Raw genomic sequence first — 15,173 nt, 5'->3', positions numbered from 1 at the left:
TGCTTCTACATAAACAAGTGATTTAAGGTGGGATATAACAGGGCAGCAGGGAGTCAAAGTTGTCAGTTAACATTCTTGAGACGGACAGTCTGATTGGTGTGCAGTAAATAATATAATACTTATTTAATATAAACAGCAGCACATTACTGTTGTTCATTAACAATTCAATATAACTTTCCCCATAAAAGCAAAGATGTGTGTTTCAGGACAATGAAACTAAGTAATAGAAGAGTTTGCTACTGAATAGCATCTGCAGGCCACTTTGTATTTAAATTCACAAATGTTAATGCTTCCACTAATGAAAATATTTATTTACATTAATGCAAGTATATATTTATCCAGCTTTTATGCAAATATTCTTTACCATCTCAAATCCTGAATATACAGTCAAAGAAACCTTCAGTTAAAAGTAGCTCTGGCAGAAAGGAAAAAAAAAATAAATGCCTTCAGGTGGATGCATAGTTTTATTTTCTGCCCACTGTTCCTAACTTAAGACAGAGGCACCGTGGAGTAAAAGGTGTTCAATTGGTAATTATCAGTGGAAGTATGACAGAGTTGGCTAGGAACCCGGAGGCTGTTATTCACAAAAAAAGTTTCAACAGAACAGCCAAGATATTTGTGTGCAAATGCTCCATTCAGTCAGTTTTAGCACTACAGGCTCTTGTCTATTGTGTCACACATAGCCAATTTCTAACCTCAAGTTAACAAATACTTGATCAAATGAAAATGAAACGACAGGTTGCATCACATAGCAAAGAAAGGGGCTTGCAAGTGATTTATAGTGTGATGCAAAATGTTAGGAGCATCAGAAAAATACAAACACCCTGTGAATGACTAATTTTCTTTTTAACGCCTGAACGAAAGGTAGTTTTATAATTTACAAAACATGTACTAACCAGTGCTAGGAATAATTTGTGTTGGCATTAAATTCTCTGGTTCATGGGTCTGTCCCTTAGCACATTTCAACCAGGAGAAAACCTCATCTTCAAGACTGTCATCATCCACTGAGAGGAGAAAAATAAAACAAACCGGACATCATGTATTAAAAGAACAAAGGATCATAGAAGTATGCAATTGTTCATCTATTACTATAGATTGCATTTACAATCAAGATTCTGCATTTACATTTTTCAGCACCTCTGGCAGTCCCACTACGGCTGGATGGTTAATCTCAAAGAATATATTTCTATAAACAAATCTATTATCACACCCAAACTACTGTTCTTCATTGCCTCATCACCCGTGCATACAAAGATAACACATTTCATTATCAGCCTTTATACTGTCTGCTGTTCTTTGTTATACTCACTGTCATACAGTATGCAAACATACTTTAGTACCTGGACTCAAACTACCATCTACATCCCACCTGGCTTCTATCCTGATTTCCACAATTTCTAGGAATATTACATCAAGGTCACTGTTACGTCACCAGTTGAAATCTGCCCTGGGCTTTACAAGTTATACCAGGATACTGGCATTAGTTTGATTCAGATGAAAGATGCCAGATGTTACAGCTTCCCCTTCTCTTTGCATCTCTTTAGCAGTACTGTATGAATTTGAAGACAAGTACTGTGGCAAGGAGTGCCAAACAAAATCTCATACAGCACCACAAAAAGCAATGTTAGGAGAGTTTAGTCCTTAATATAGATCAGAGGAGCAGCTTAAAGGAGAGATCAAGAGATAAAGAAGCTTTGGGCACAGTTCCAGCGTTTAGGGCCCAGGCAACTGGATACATGGTTATCAATGGTGATGCAATTAAAATTATACCAAACCCAATTCTTCAACTGAAACACACCAGGGATATAGATTCCTCTTCAGAATGTGGTGATACCAGTTCATGGACATCATTAGGTCTTGTTACTATACCCTCAGTTCTAGGTGGTTTTGAACAAACTTAACTGGAACAATTTCTTACTTGCCTGTTTAATCACGTTGTCAATGTCAAACTTCTGTTCAGGCAATCTGGATTAACTTTGTAGAAAAACGCATCACTTCAGTGTCATTCTCAACTGTCCTCTTACAGGTCAAAAGCCTCTTGCTGACACGACTTTAGTACACTCTATTTACATTTTACTTAATTCTGAAAACAAGCTTTTTACCAAGGTCAAGATACACAACGGCTACGATATGTGCCAATTCATTATTAGTAATATTGCTGAACTACTTCATGCTACTTAAGTTAATCACACATTTTTACAAAAAATATAACTGAGGCTACAAAATAGGTGCTGTTTTATCACACTATTGGGTGCAATCCCTCCAGTTTAACAAGTTCTTGAATTCACACTGTTTCCGTACCTTGTGGTGGTCGCCCCTTCCTCATCCTGTAGCAGTCGAGACACACACCAAAACCGCATTTACGACAGACCCAATGGATGTTAAAGAGAGTTGTTTCACATGCATCACACATCTCACGAATACCCCGTACAGCTCGTTTCCATGCCAGTTGTTCTAGAAACAGTAAGAATAAACTAAGGTCAATCACATATGAGGATATTAAATAAGGCATTTACGAGGCTCACAAAACTCTTTATCAATTTAAACAAGGAGAATTTCAACACTGGCACAATTAACATGAACAATATTTCAAAATTTGTATTTCAAACATTCCAATCATTCACAAATACAGATGAGCTCACTGCAATGCATTGCATCAAATAGATACAGATTATCTTCAATTTTGGATGAGTTTCATAGTTATGTACAAACATACCACAACCATACAAACTATGGTTGTAAAGACAGATTATTTGAAATAGAACAGTCAGGAAAGTCTAAGGCTGTATGCTAAATTTGCATAATGGCACAACTAGATTAGATGTTGGGATGTTTCTCTGTTCCCATAGCAACGTAGACACAAAGAACAAGATGCTTATTTCTGCAGCCTGTATGAATTTGATGTGAATCTGTGAGACAGAGACAGACCTATCTGTTGCTGGCTGGGGCACTGGTCGTAATGTATAAAACATAGCCAAAAAGACAAAATGTGGTCAATATACTTTCTTGGGTTTGCACGAGCAACAAACAGCCAAAAGGTTACATACATATATTTACCACTTGTGAATAACCTTGGAAATTTCTGCCTGTTTTTACTGCCTCTCAAGAGGTCACACGGCTACTGGCAAGTGATAGTGGTCATAAATTAAACTCCATCTGTCACTCCTCAGCCCATCAGTCCAATTGATCAAGATCCCTTTGTAATCTTAGATAACCTTCTGAGAATCCGGGATCAAATCCCACCACGGACGACGGTGGAATCCGAATTCGATAAATATCTGGAATTAAGAATCTAATGATGACTGTGAACCCATTGCCGATCGTTGGAAAAACTCATCTGGTTCACTGATGCCCTTTAGGGAAGGAAACTGCCTTCCTTACCTGGTCTGGTCTACACATGACTCCAAACCCCCAGCATTGTGGTTGACTCTTGACTGCTCCTGGGCAATTAGGGGCGGGTAATAAATGCTGCCTAGCCAGCGATGCCCTCATCCCGTGAATGGATTAAAAAAATCATGACAGTAAGGCATTATGACTGTACGAGAGAAGATGAATGGACTTGCCGACCTTTGTTCGTCTCTCGAATGTTCATATCATGTAGTATGTTTCTTCCTAAAAACCAGATTATTTTCAATACTGTGGCATCAAGAAACCTTAGCAAAATTGGAGTCACTGGGAATCGGGGGAAAGCTCTCTGTGATCTGGATTCATACCTGGCACACAGGAAGATGGTTGTGGATGTTGCAGGGCAGTCATCTCACTTCCAGGGCATCACTATAGGAGATCCTCAGGACAATGTTCTAGAGTCAACCTTCTTCAGCTGCTTCATCTATGGCCTTCCCACCACTATAAGATCAGAACTGGGGATGTTCATTGATAATTGCACAATATTCAGGACTAATCACGACTCTGCTGACACTGAAGAAGTCCATGTCCAAACACAGCAAGACCTGGGCAACATCCAGTTTTGGGCTGACAAGTGGCAAGTAACACTCGTGCCACACAATGATCATCACTGATAAGACAGAATCTAATCATCACCCTTTGACATTCAATGGCACAACCATCACTGAATTCCCCTATATCGACACCCTGGGGATTACTAAGGACCAGAAACTCTACTGGATTTGCCATAGTGACTAAAAGAGCAGGTCAGTGACTAGGAATACCAGAGTGACTAACTCACGTGCTGACTCTCCAAAGCCTGTCCATCATCTACAAGGCACAAGTCAGGAGTCTGATGGGATAGTTTCTGCTTGCCTGGATGAATACAGCTCCAACAACACTCAAGAAGCTTTAAATCATCCAAGACAAAGCAGCCTGTGAGATTCGCACCACATCCACAAACATTCATGACCACTGCAATCTAGAAGAACAAGGGCAGCAGGTACATGGGAACACCACAACCTGCAAGTTCCCCACCAAGCCCCACACTGTCCTGGCATGCAATATCTTGTCATTCATTCAATGCAAATGGGACTAAACTCCTGGAATTCCCTCCCTAATGGTATTATCTACTCACACAACGTGAACTGCAGAGATTCAAAAAGGCAGCTTACCCGCACCTTTGTGAGGGTAGCTGGGGATGGGCAATAATGCTGGTCTAGCCAGCGATGCTCACATCCCATGAATGAATAATAACGTCTCCATACAAGAGTTAAGACTATTGAGGGAATACCGCATGTCAGTATTAAACAAATACAGAGTGCATGTATAATCGAAGCAACAGAAACTGTCACTTCACAATTACATTTGCAAAACAACTATCACTGAGGCCAGTGATAATGGGAACTGCAGATGCTGGAGAATCCGAGATAACAAAGCGTGAAGCTGGATGAACACAGCAGGCCAAGCAGCATCTTAGGAGCTCAAAAGCTGACGTTTCGGGCCTAGACCCTTCATCAGAGAGCTATTGCCTACTTTCCTGTCAGTCATTTCTTTGGTCTTCAGGCCTCCATAGTACGAAAACATCTTGTATGTACTGCGAAGAAAGTGCACTGGAGGCCAACAGTGCATCCCTTCCACCCTCTTTTATGGCAATAACTGGTGGATTCCAAGAAAGAAAAAGTTTGAAGATCTCAAAGAGACAGTAGGAATTGCTGATGCTGGAGTCTGAGATAACAGGGTGTAGAGCTGGATGGACACAGCAGGCAGGCATCGTCAGACCATCAGGAAAGCAGACGTTCTGGTTCTGGACCCTTCTTCAGAAAAGATCTCAAAGCTTCTTTGGCAGCTACTGAGAGAAATAGGTAAAGTAGCAGACTGGCAGAGGCGGCAGGATGGCAGGTGAGTGTGGGGCAAAGTGGGTAAGGGGAAGAGTGACAGATAGGTGGGTGAGAAGAGGAAGTGCTCAAGGTCTTAAAAAAAAAGAGGTGGATAAATCTCCGAGATCTGGTCAAGTGCATCCCAGAATATTGTGGGTAGTTAGGAAAGAAATTGTGGGGCCCCCTTGCAGAGATATTTGTATCATCTACAGCCACAGGTGAGATACCAGAGGATTGGAGGGTGGCTAATGTGCCTTTATTTAGGAAAGGCTGCAAGAAGCAGCCTATTAACAAGTGACTGGTGAGTTTGATATCAGTGTTGATTGAGGTGTTGGAGGGGATTCTGAGAGATAGAATTTACATGAATTGGAGGGGCAAGGGCTTATTCAGGATAGTTAGCATAGCCAAGTGTGCGTGAAATCATACCTCTCAAACTCGCGTTCTTTGAGGATGTAACAAAACAAAACTGATGAAGGCACAGCGATAGTTGTCGTCTTTCTGGACTTTAAAGCCTTTGACAAGGTTCCACATGGTAGACTAGTCAGCAAAGTTAGCTCACATGGGATTCAGGGAGAGCTTGCCAATTGGATAGAAAATTGGCTTAACAGTAGGAGATAGAGGGTAGTGGTGGAGGACTATAGGCTTGCAACCAGTGGTGTTCCGGAAGGGATAAATGCTGGGTCCATTTTTGTTTGTGCCTTACGTAAACAATTTGGATGAGAATTTAGGAGGCATGGTTACTAAGTTGCAGGTGACACCAAAATTGGTAAGTGAACACGGGCAGGACTTATACCGTTAATGGCAAGGCCCTGGGAAGTGTTGTTGAACAGCGAGACCTCCAGTGTAGGTACACAGTCCTTTGAAAGTTGCATCACATTAAGACAGAGTGGTTAAGAAGGTGTTTACCTCACTTGCCTCATTGCTCAGACCCACAGTATAGGATTTGGATATCATGTTAAGTTTGTACAGGATGTCAGTGAGGCCCCTTTTGCAGCACTGTGCGCAGTTCTGGTCAGCCTGTTATAGGAAAAATACTATTAAATTGGAGAGGGTTCAGAGAAGATTTACCAGGATATTGCTGGGACTACACGGTTTCAAATATAACGATAGGCCGGGACTCTCTTCCACTGGAGCAGAGGAGATTGAGGGATCACCTTGTAGAGGTTTATAAGATCATGAGGGGTATAGATAAGGTGAACTGCAACAAGTATTAGATGTGGGTACAGTTACAATATTTAAAAGATATTTGGATAGGTACATGAAGAAGAAAGGTTTAGAGGGATATGGGCCAAATATAGGCAAGTGGGACTACTTTAGTTTGAGAAACGTGTTTGCCATGGTGAGCTAGTCCGAAGGGTGTGTTTCCGTGCTGCATTGCCTCTATGATTTGTACAGATGTCTGTGTTCGATGGGATTGACATTCATCGTGATGATAGAACTTTCATATGGGGAGTTGGGTGGTTGGGGATGGGGGACGGGGAGTGACACCAGTTTTATAATGAGGAAGCTTTCTACCTTCTTCTGATTCAAATGCAGGGTTCTTGTTTTGGTCGATGTGTCAGCCACCATTTACTTCTACCAGCAGTTGAAACACCCCAAGCAATTACTGCATAGTCAGTGCATCGGGACTTCTGGGACATGCCAGTGTGCATTTTTAGGGTATAACTGGGCAGTTCAAGATGGTTCTAGGATTGAATCGATTTGGCTTGCGTTAAGAAATAGCTGATTTCTCATTTGCAATTCTTCGAATTGAGCTCTGAAATGTGATAAACAGCTGAATGATTAAAATATGTTGGCACATTTCAAACGGTAGGTAAAATGAAAGGTATCTTGAATTCCTCTTAACACCTATGGACGAAGAAGTGCTAAGAGCAGGGATGGAATTCTGAAACATGCAGGCTAACTTTTATGATAAAAATGCTTCCAGCCTAATAAGGAACAAAAGCAGTGTTCGATCTGACTTTGGAAACAAAGTGGAGGATAACAAAGTGGAGTACTCTTCCTATAGCAGGCCGACCAAAGTGTGCACAGTACTCCAAAAGGGGCCTCACCGGCATCCTGTACAAGGTCATGGTATGAAGTTACTGAATTCAATTTGGAGTCCTGAAGGATGCAGAGTGTCTAGGTGGAAAATGTTGTGCTAATCTACCAGCTAGCACTGAGCTTCACTGGAACACTAGAGCAGAACACTAAGACTGAAATGTGGGCATGAGGACAGTTTGGTGCTTTGAACAGTATGGAACTGGAAAGTTAGTGTCATTCTTGTGGAGGTGCTCTGTAAAAGCAGTCACCCAGTAAACATTTGGTCTTACCAATGAGGAGAAAACCATACTGTGAGCAGCAAATATGACAGGCTAGACTGAAAGAAAATCCTATGCCAGTTCCATCATCTCCATCAGGGTGCCACCACCAAACATATCCTTCCCTCCCTTTTGCGATTAGCATTACAGAGGGGCTATTCCCCGCCCACTGCCCTGTCATTCTTAACATCTCCTACACACCAGACCCCAGCACCATCCATGCACTCGCAAGTGTATCACATGTCCTTTGACCTTCTCCCTCCTCACTGTCCAAGGCCCAAAACATACATGCAAGGTACAACAGTGATTTATTTCTGCTTGTCTCTCCCCTGTCATTATAAACACTCCCTTTGCCTTTCAGTTTGGGTGCCAATCCTATTTATTTCACTCGATCCTCCTCCCTCCATTTTTTCATACAAAGAAATAATGTTTTTCCAGCCTTTTTCAGTTCTGAAGGCGGGTCATATGGGACACGAAATGTTAGCTCTGTTTCTCTCTCCACAGACGCTGCCAGAGTTTCTCCAGCATTGTTTTTAATTTCACAACACCTTCTGGTTCAGTTTCAAAACAAAAGACAGAAAACAAAAAACAGCGCTTGCAAAATGATCAAACTGCAGGAAGATATTACGTGAATACATCTCTTCAATTAATTTTTTTTCTAGTCATGTTAAATTAAACTTTGATATCAGGAGATAAATCTAGGTTTAATTCTGGGTTCACTTCAGCAGTTGTACTAGCCACTGCATACAGTGGACGACATATATGCACCCAGTAAGTGGTGCAGGCTATGCCTAAGCATTTAACCTTTATGATCAAATACATTTTGTCACTCACAAGCTCTTTGTTGCTGTATTTCTTTTTTAAAAATCACATGCAGACCCAATCAACTCTTCCAATGTCTAACAACATTACTTTCAGAAGGGTGGAACTCCACTGCTGCATTGATCTGTCAGCCTGTCCATACCAAAGACAGCTGCTACTTTTCTTCAACTCTACTGCCTTGATTAAGTGGAAGCCTCAAATTGCCTTACAATCTCAGTACTCACTACGAAGAGTTTGCAGGTACTGGATAAGGTGAGCTAATAAAAGTACACTGTTGTGGTTACACTGTTGTAAGCTATTTCATGACTAATTTGTATTTCTACACATTACCACAGCACTGCCACTTTATCACCTGATACATGAAATGTTTTAATACGGCTGTTACCTATAGCCTCATTTAAAAACACATCCAATGTCAATTTAAGTATTCAAGTTAAATCGAAGGCAGGCAAATAATGAAAAAACTGAGGGGAAGATCACAGATGCAGTCAATTTCTATTGAACACTGCCCCATTTTATATTTTCATCTTAACATTGTTCAATCAATGTGTTCTGGGGAAGCAGTGAATGGCAGAGTCAGGCAGCAGGAGGTCCAGAGTGAAGGATGATTGAGAGGGGGAATATGGGGCCAGCAGAGGCTGCAAACTGAAGTTTCTGAGGAAAGCAACCTGAATGTTAAAACAGCGGGATGTGTGGGGTGATCAGGAGGTTAACAAGCAGCAAGCAAGACACAAGCAGGAAGTTACTATTTATTTCATATACACTTTTAAATTTATTTTTATTTTTAAAGGTTTTTGACTTCAGCAACAAGGAAATTATAAACACACAGGGCTTTTGTTTCTGATAAGGAACATCTATCAGAACCTAAATACAGCTTTATATCAGTTTTAATCGGAGTGTGTAACTTGCTTGAAGTTGGAATTTTCAGGAATGCAGCCACAACTTTAAGCGAGGGTTTACTGCGATGCCTGGAGAATAGAGGAATAAAGGGAAGTGCAATTCAGAAGTCAAAGGTTGAAAGTGGGGAGGGAAGCATGGAATTAGCAGCTGGATATCAGGGAAAAACAATACACGACAGTGAAGGCTGCAGTGAGTCAATACAATTGCAGTGAAGTGCATGGAACCAAGAGGGTAAGGGATGGCTGCATGCTGCTGCATCAGGGAAATTCAGTACAGTAGGAGCAGTCCAAGTGGGGAATGTTGTCTCTGCAGGTTCGTTGGGAAGAAACTAACTGCCAGTGAGAATGGGAAATGAAACCAACTGCTCTGTAAGAGATGCGTAGCATGATGTGATCCAGTGGAAATTGGTATACAATTTGCTCAGTTGGAGAATGTCCAGTGGAATTATGGCCTGGGGGGAGAAAGCAGCTGAACAATAAATATTTTCATCAGTTGTGGGGGCAGGGGAAGGCAAATGGAGAGACAAAGGGAAAAAGCTGAGGCTGGAGCACTGGGAGAATACAGCTCAATTAAGTGAAGAGAGAGGAGGCAGTAAGTTGCTTCGGGGTAGACAAACAGCTTGGGGAAAGGAGATGGGTGTAATCACTTATCCCCAGTTGAGAGAAGATGCAATGAGCCAAAAAAAGCCCATGATGCGGTGTGGATGAGTTGAGAGGGAACCACTTACTCCATTGTCAGAAGTGACTATTCTCTCTCAAATCTCCACCACTTGTGACACTCATTACTCCATCGGCCACAGACTTGCTATAAATATCAAACGTAATTCCTGTTATCATACTTTCTAAAGCTCAATTTGAGGGTACACATCTATAAAACATATTTCCTCTTGTGAAAGCAATGTCACGAGAGTTTTAATTATCCATATAACCATTACATTTCACATATGTCCTTCAAATAGCAGACATCACATTTAGTTCCAAAAGGGCAAAGGCCTGAATCAAAGTTTAGCACCAACACTTCCCAGAGACTGGCAAAATTCAAATAATTTTCTTTTCAAAGACAAAAAAAGGGCCTAAAATTGCCACTTTTAAGTCCAATTCTACAATTAGCTTCAGCTACCAGCAATGTAGATCCTGAAGTAGACAGGAAATGTGGAAACGTTAAAGATGGAGACAAATTACTTGCACATTAGCCCATTCAGTCTCCTGGAGTGCAGTGAAGAAAACACTGAAATTTTGCAATGTAATTCCTTTGATGAATGTTAAATCCTAAGAGAATATGCCACTGCAATCACTTTTTGTTTTCATATTGCCAAATTAAAGGAATTGAATTTCACAAAATGACACAGTGGGATTTGAACTCGTAATGCTAACCTAATATCATAAATCTGTACAGGAACTCAATAAGCTGGTTGATATCGAGCATTGGAAAACAGGAATATGGAGACAAAATTCCATTGCTGACTGTCTATGGTCCACTGTAATTCATTCACCATATTTAATTTGCATAGGAACATGTTATAGAGATCAGTTCATCAGTCAGAACTAACATACTGCAAAATCCATTAGGTTTTGAGTGGATGAATAATCCTAGCATATTAGCTACCATATTGCTGACAAGAAAGTTTAACTTACGGTGGGGTTCTACCAGAAGCATAGCCTCCTTCTCAGACATTACCAGTTGACAAAATTGGTCACCAACATTTGCCAAAATATATTTGGATGTTTCCAAATCCAGGCCTTCAGCAGGTGTACGTGATGGGATCCAAAGACTCAGGGCTTCAGCATCACATTGTCTGGGATTTAGGAAACCCCCAACACGTAGGACACCAGTCCTAGTAAATGCTAGTCTGGAAAGAAAAGTATACAATATTATGCATTGCATTTCCAACAACTAATCTGAACACATGCAGAAAGGATTAATTCAAATAATAACATTTATAAAAATATGTACCAACAATGTCAAAAAATTTTGCATACTCTTGAGTTTGTGAACCAGCATCAATTCTGGCAATTGCTAATGTGCTGTAAATAGAAGTATTCACTCATTGGTCAAGGTCCAAGAAAGCTGGTTATGCTCAGTGTTAAGCACTGGGTACAAAATGGCCACGGCCCTCTGCATTTTTGATGTCAAAAAAAAACAGAAGTTAAAACCAATCCAGATAGCTACAGAGCTACCACAAATGCATTATCAAATCAAGGCCATAATGAGAAAGTGATTTGCATATTCACTGCTCTAAGTTGATAAATTTTCTATAAATTATTCAGAAAATTGAAATGGAGTCGGAAAAGCCACGGTTATTGTTTCACATCCCTCTGGAAGTCTCAAATCCTCATATCGAATGAATATTTCTCAACTGCAATCACCCTTTGGAAAATGAAAAAATTACACAATGAAGCTCCACAAACATCAGTAAGTTAAACTGTTTTCTCGGTGATGATTGAAGGATATACGGTGGTCGTCAGGATACCAGAAGTAGTATTCAAATGGCACGCAAGTCCTTTATTGTTACAGAGATGGTAGGAACTGCCGATGCTGGAGGATCTGAGGCAACAAGGTGTAGAGCTCGATGAACACAGCAGACCAAGCAGCATCAGAGGAGCAGGAAAGCTGACGTTTTGAGGCCAGGCCCATCTTCAGAAATGGGGGAGGGGAAGGGGGTTCTGAAATAAATAGGTAGGAAGGGGTGGCAGATAGAAGATGGATAAAGGAGAAGATAGGTGGACAGGAGACAGGCAGGTCAAGGAGACGGGGTTGGAGCCAATAAAGCTGAGTGGAGGTGGGGAGTTAGGGAGGGGATAGATCGGTCCAGGGAGGGCGGATAGGTCAAGGAGGTGGAATGAGGCTAGTAGGTAGGATATGGGGATGGGGCTTGAGGTGGGAGGAGTGGATTGGTGGGTGGACAGGTTAGGGAGGCTGATACGAGCTGGGCTGGTTTTGGGATGCGGCTGGGGGAGGGGAGATTTTGAAGCCTGTGAAGTCCACATTGATACCATTAGGCTGCAGGGTTCCCAAGCGAAATATGAGATGCTGTTCCTGCAACCTTCGGGTGACATCGTTGTGGCACTGCAAGAGGCCCAGGATGGACATGTCATCTAAGAAGTGGGAGAAGTTGAAATGGTTCGCGACTGGGAGGTGCAGTTGTTTGGTGCAAACCGAGCAAAGATGTTCCACAAAGCAGTCCCCAAGCCTCCGCTTGATTTCCCCAATGTAGACGAGGTCACAACAGGAACAGCTGATACAGTATACCAAATTAGCTGAAATGCAGGTGAACATCTGTTTTATGTGGAAGGTCTTCTTACAGCCTGGGATTGGGGTGGGGTGGGGGGGGTTGTGAAGGGGCAGGTGTAGGACTGGTGGGAAGTGTGGAGCAGTCAAGGGAGTCACGGAGAGAGTGGTCCCTCCAGAAAGCTGATAAGGGTGGGGAGGGAAAAATGTCTTTGGTAGTGGGGTCGGATTGCAGATGGTGGAAGTGTCCGAGGATGATGTGTTGGGTCCGGAGGTTGGTGGGGTGGTACATGAGGACAAGGGGGATTCTGTTTTGGCTGTTACTGCGGGGAGGGGATGTGAGGGATAAGTTATGGGAAATGCGAGACACACGGTCGAGGGTATTTTCGACCACTGTGGAGGAGAAGTTGCGGTTCTTGAAAAACAAGGACATCGGAGATGTACGGGAGTGGAATGCCTCATCTCGGGAGAGGAGACGAAGGAATTGGGAATAGGGGAAGGCCTTTTTGCAGGAAGGTGGATCAGAGGAGGTGTACTCACGGTAGTTGTGGGAATCGGTGGGCTTGAAATGGATATTGGTTTCTAGGTGGTTGCCTGAGGTGGAGACAAAGGGGTCCAGGAAGGAGAGAGAGGTGTTAGAGATAGTCCAGGTGAACTTAAGGTTTGGGTGGAAGGTGTTGGTGAAGTGGATGAACTGTTCGAGCTCCTCTCAGGAGCAGGACGCGGCGCCAATACAGTCATCTATATAACGCAACCTCTTCCTCCATTACATAGATAACTGTATCAGCGCCGCCTCGTGCTCCCACGAAGAGCTCGGACAGTTCATCCACTCACCAACACCTTCCACCACCGGAGATGGTTCACCTGGACCAACTCCGATAACTCTCCTTCCTGGGTCTCTCTCGTACCTGCCTCCATAACCTGTCCTACCACCCCAAGCCTCAGCCCATCTCCGTGACCTGTCTGTCCTCCCTGGACCGACCTATCCCCTCGCTGACTCCCCACCTACACTCACCTTTACTGGCTCCAACCTTGCCTCCTTGATGTGTCTGTCTCCTGTCCACCTATCTTCTCCTTTATCCATCTTCTATCTGCCTCCCCCTCTCTCTCTATTTATTTCAGAATCCCCTTCTCCTCCCCCATTTCTGAAGAAGGGTCTAGACCCGAAACATCAGCTTTCCTGCTCGGCCTGCTATGTGCATCCAGCTCTGCATCTTGTTGACCCAAATCCTTCACAGCCATTTGTAAATGTAGACAGGGCTTGGTTCAACTTTAAATCCAGAAGTTTGCAATGTCACAACTCACCATGATAGTGCACTGGAAAACAAGCCCCGTTATTCTCAGTTATGGTAAATGTGAAAAGACTCGCAACAAATCATCCACAGACCCAGTTTACTTGAATGACAAACTCACTTTAAAAGAAGGCACTCGCCAGATCTCTATACTTTGCAAAATAAATAAATTATGAACAAACTGTCTAATAAATGGCCAAAAGGACATGGCAATTGCTATGTTACAAGTTTATAGCTTAAAAGCTCTACCCCTTCTTAATTTTCCACTTTCAACATACAGGCAGACACACACTGGCAAATAAGTCAATTACGGTGGGAAATGGGAAAAGGGAATTAGGGAAACAGAGTTCGACAGCACCAGCCTGGCCCTGAGATCCCTTGCTACACAGACCTCCAAGGTCCATGCACAGCAGTAACATTTCCAACCAGAAGTTAATTTATCCACACACTGATTTACCTTTATGGGCCCTCAGAAGAGTTGCACAGCCTAAGAGGGAACACTGGTCGAGACCACAGTATTCAATGAATTCTTTTCTTGTCCTTCCTTCCAATTCTTTTTGGTTCTTTGCTTTTGAGACACAACTGTTTGTGCATTGATGTTCTTCACTCACTGTTCGAGATTTCATCCTCTCATTGTCTGTGAAGGAGTTTTATTCCTCCTTCAACAGGGCACTTGCAGAGAAAGGTGACTGCAAGATAGCTAACTATTACTGGAGACTTTCAGGTATCTCTACACAAGACAGAAATTTTAAGGTGCTTGCAGATTGCAAGCTGATGGTTTGTTGCTACACCTATCCTACACAAGCCATGGTCATCTGGTAAGAAGCCAAAGTGTCAGGCACTTTTGCTTAAGTTAAGAACCAAATGGCTTTGAAGTCTTTGCTTTTACCGTCATTATTCAGCACAACATTGAGTTGTAATCAGTGCTCCACTAAAAATGACTTTAAAACTAGTAATCTCTTTGCACAGTCTCCTGAGTTCAAATTAAAAAAGTGGTCTTTATATGACTCCACCTTTAAGAATGATGAATTGCCATTTCAAACACAAATCAAGATATGCAGCACATAGACAACAAAATTCAAGAGCTTCAGTCACTCTCTTTATACTTGTCATATGGAACTGTTTCTCATCTTTTATATCCTTAAATTAGTTCAGCATTTTGCATCCATGACAACCCATCCACAATTTCATTATCTTTACCAGCAATGTGAATAACATTCATACTGAATGGCTGAATCAATAGGCGTCACATAAGCAGCCTTACATTTTGAGTTTTAAACTTTTCAAGGGGATCTATCTTCTCTCTTTCCCCATGCAGTTCTAAATTTGGACTTATTTCCATTTTCATCTTTAGCATAAATGGTTTA

At 42.2% G+C, this 15,173-nt stretch overlaps 1 protein-coding gene across 2 annotated transcripts in view; it reads right to left on the bottom strand.

Moving 5' to 3' along the window:
• The window catches only part of LOC125458176 (lysine-specific demethylase 3B-like), a 113,574-nt gene that overhangs the window by 30,744 nt on the left and 67,657 nt on the right, over positions 1-15,173 (bottom strand). For both annotated transcript variants that reach the window (XM_048543148.2, XM_048543149.2), the window contains exons 12-14: positions 10,921-11,135; positions 2,302-2,454; positions 897-1,004 (exon numbers count right to left, since the gene is read on the bottom strand). In XM_048543148.2, the coding sequence (XP_048399105.1) occupies positions 897-1,004; positions 2,302-2,454; positions 10,921-11,135 (476 nt within the window). The remainder of the gene's footprint in view (positions 1-896; positions 1,005-2,301; positions 2,455-10,920; positions 11,136-15,173) is intronic.

This window comes from Stegostoma tigrinum, chromosome 13 (genome assembly GCF_030684315.1).
Source record: "Stegostoma tigrinum isolate sSteTig4 chromosome 13, sSteTig4.hap1, whole genome shotgun sequence".
NCBI lineage: Eukaryota > Metazoa > Chordata > Chondrichthyes > Orectolobiformes > Stegostomatidae > Stegostoma > Stegostoma tigrinum.
This window is presented reverse-complemented; position numbering and strand designations above follow the sequence as displayed.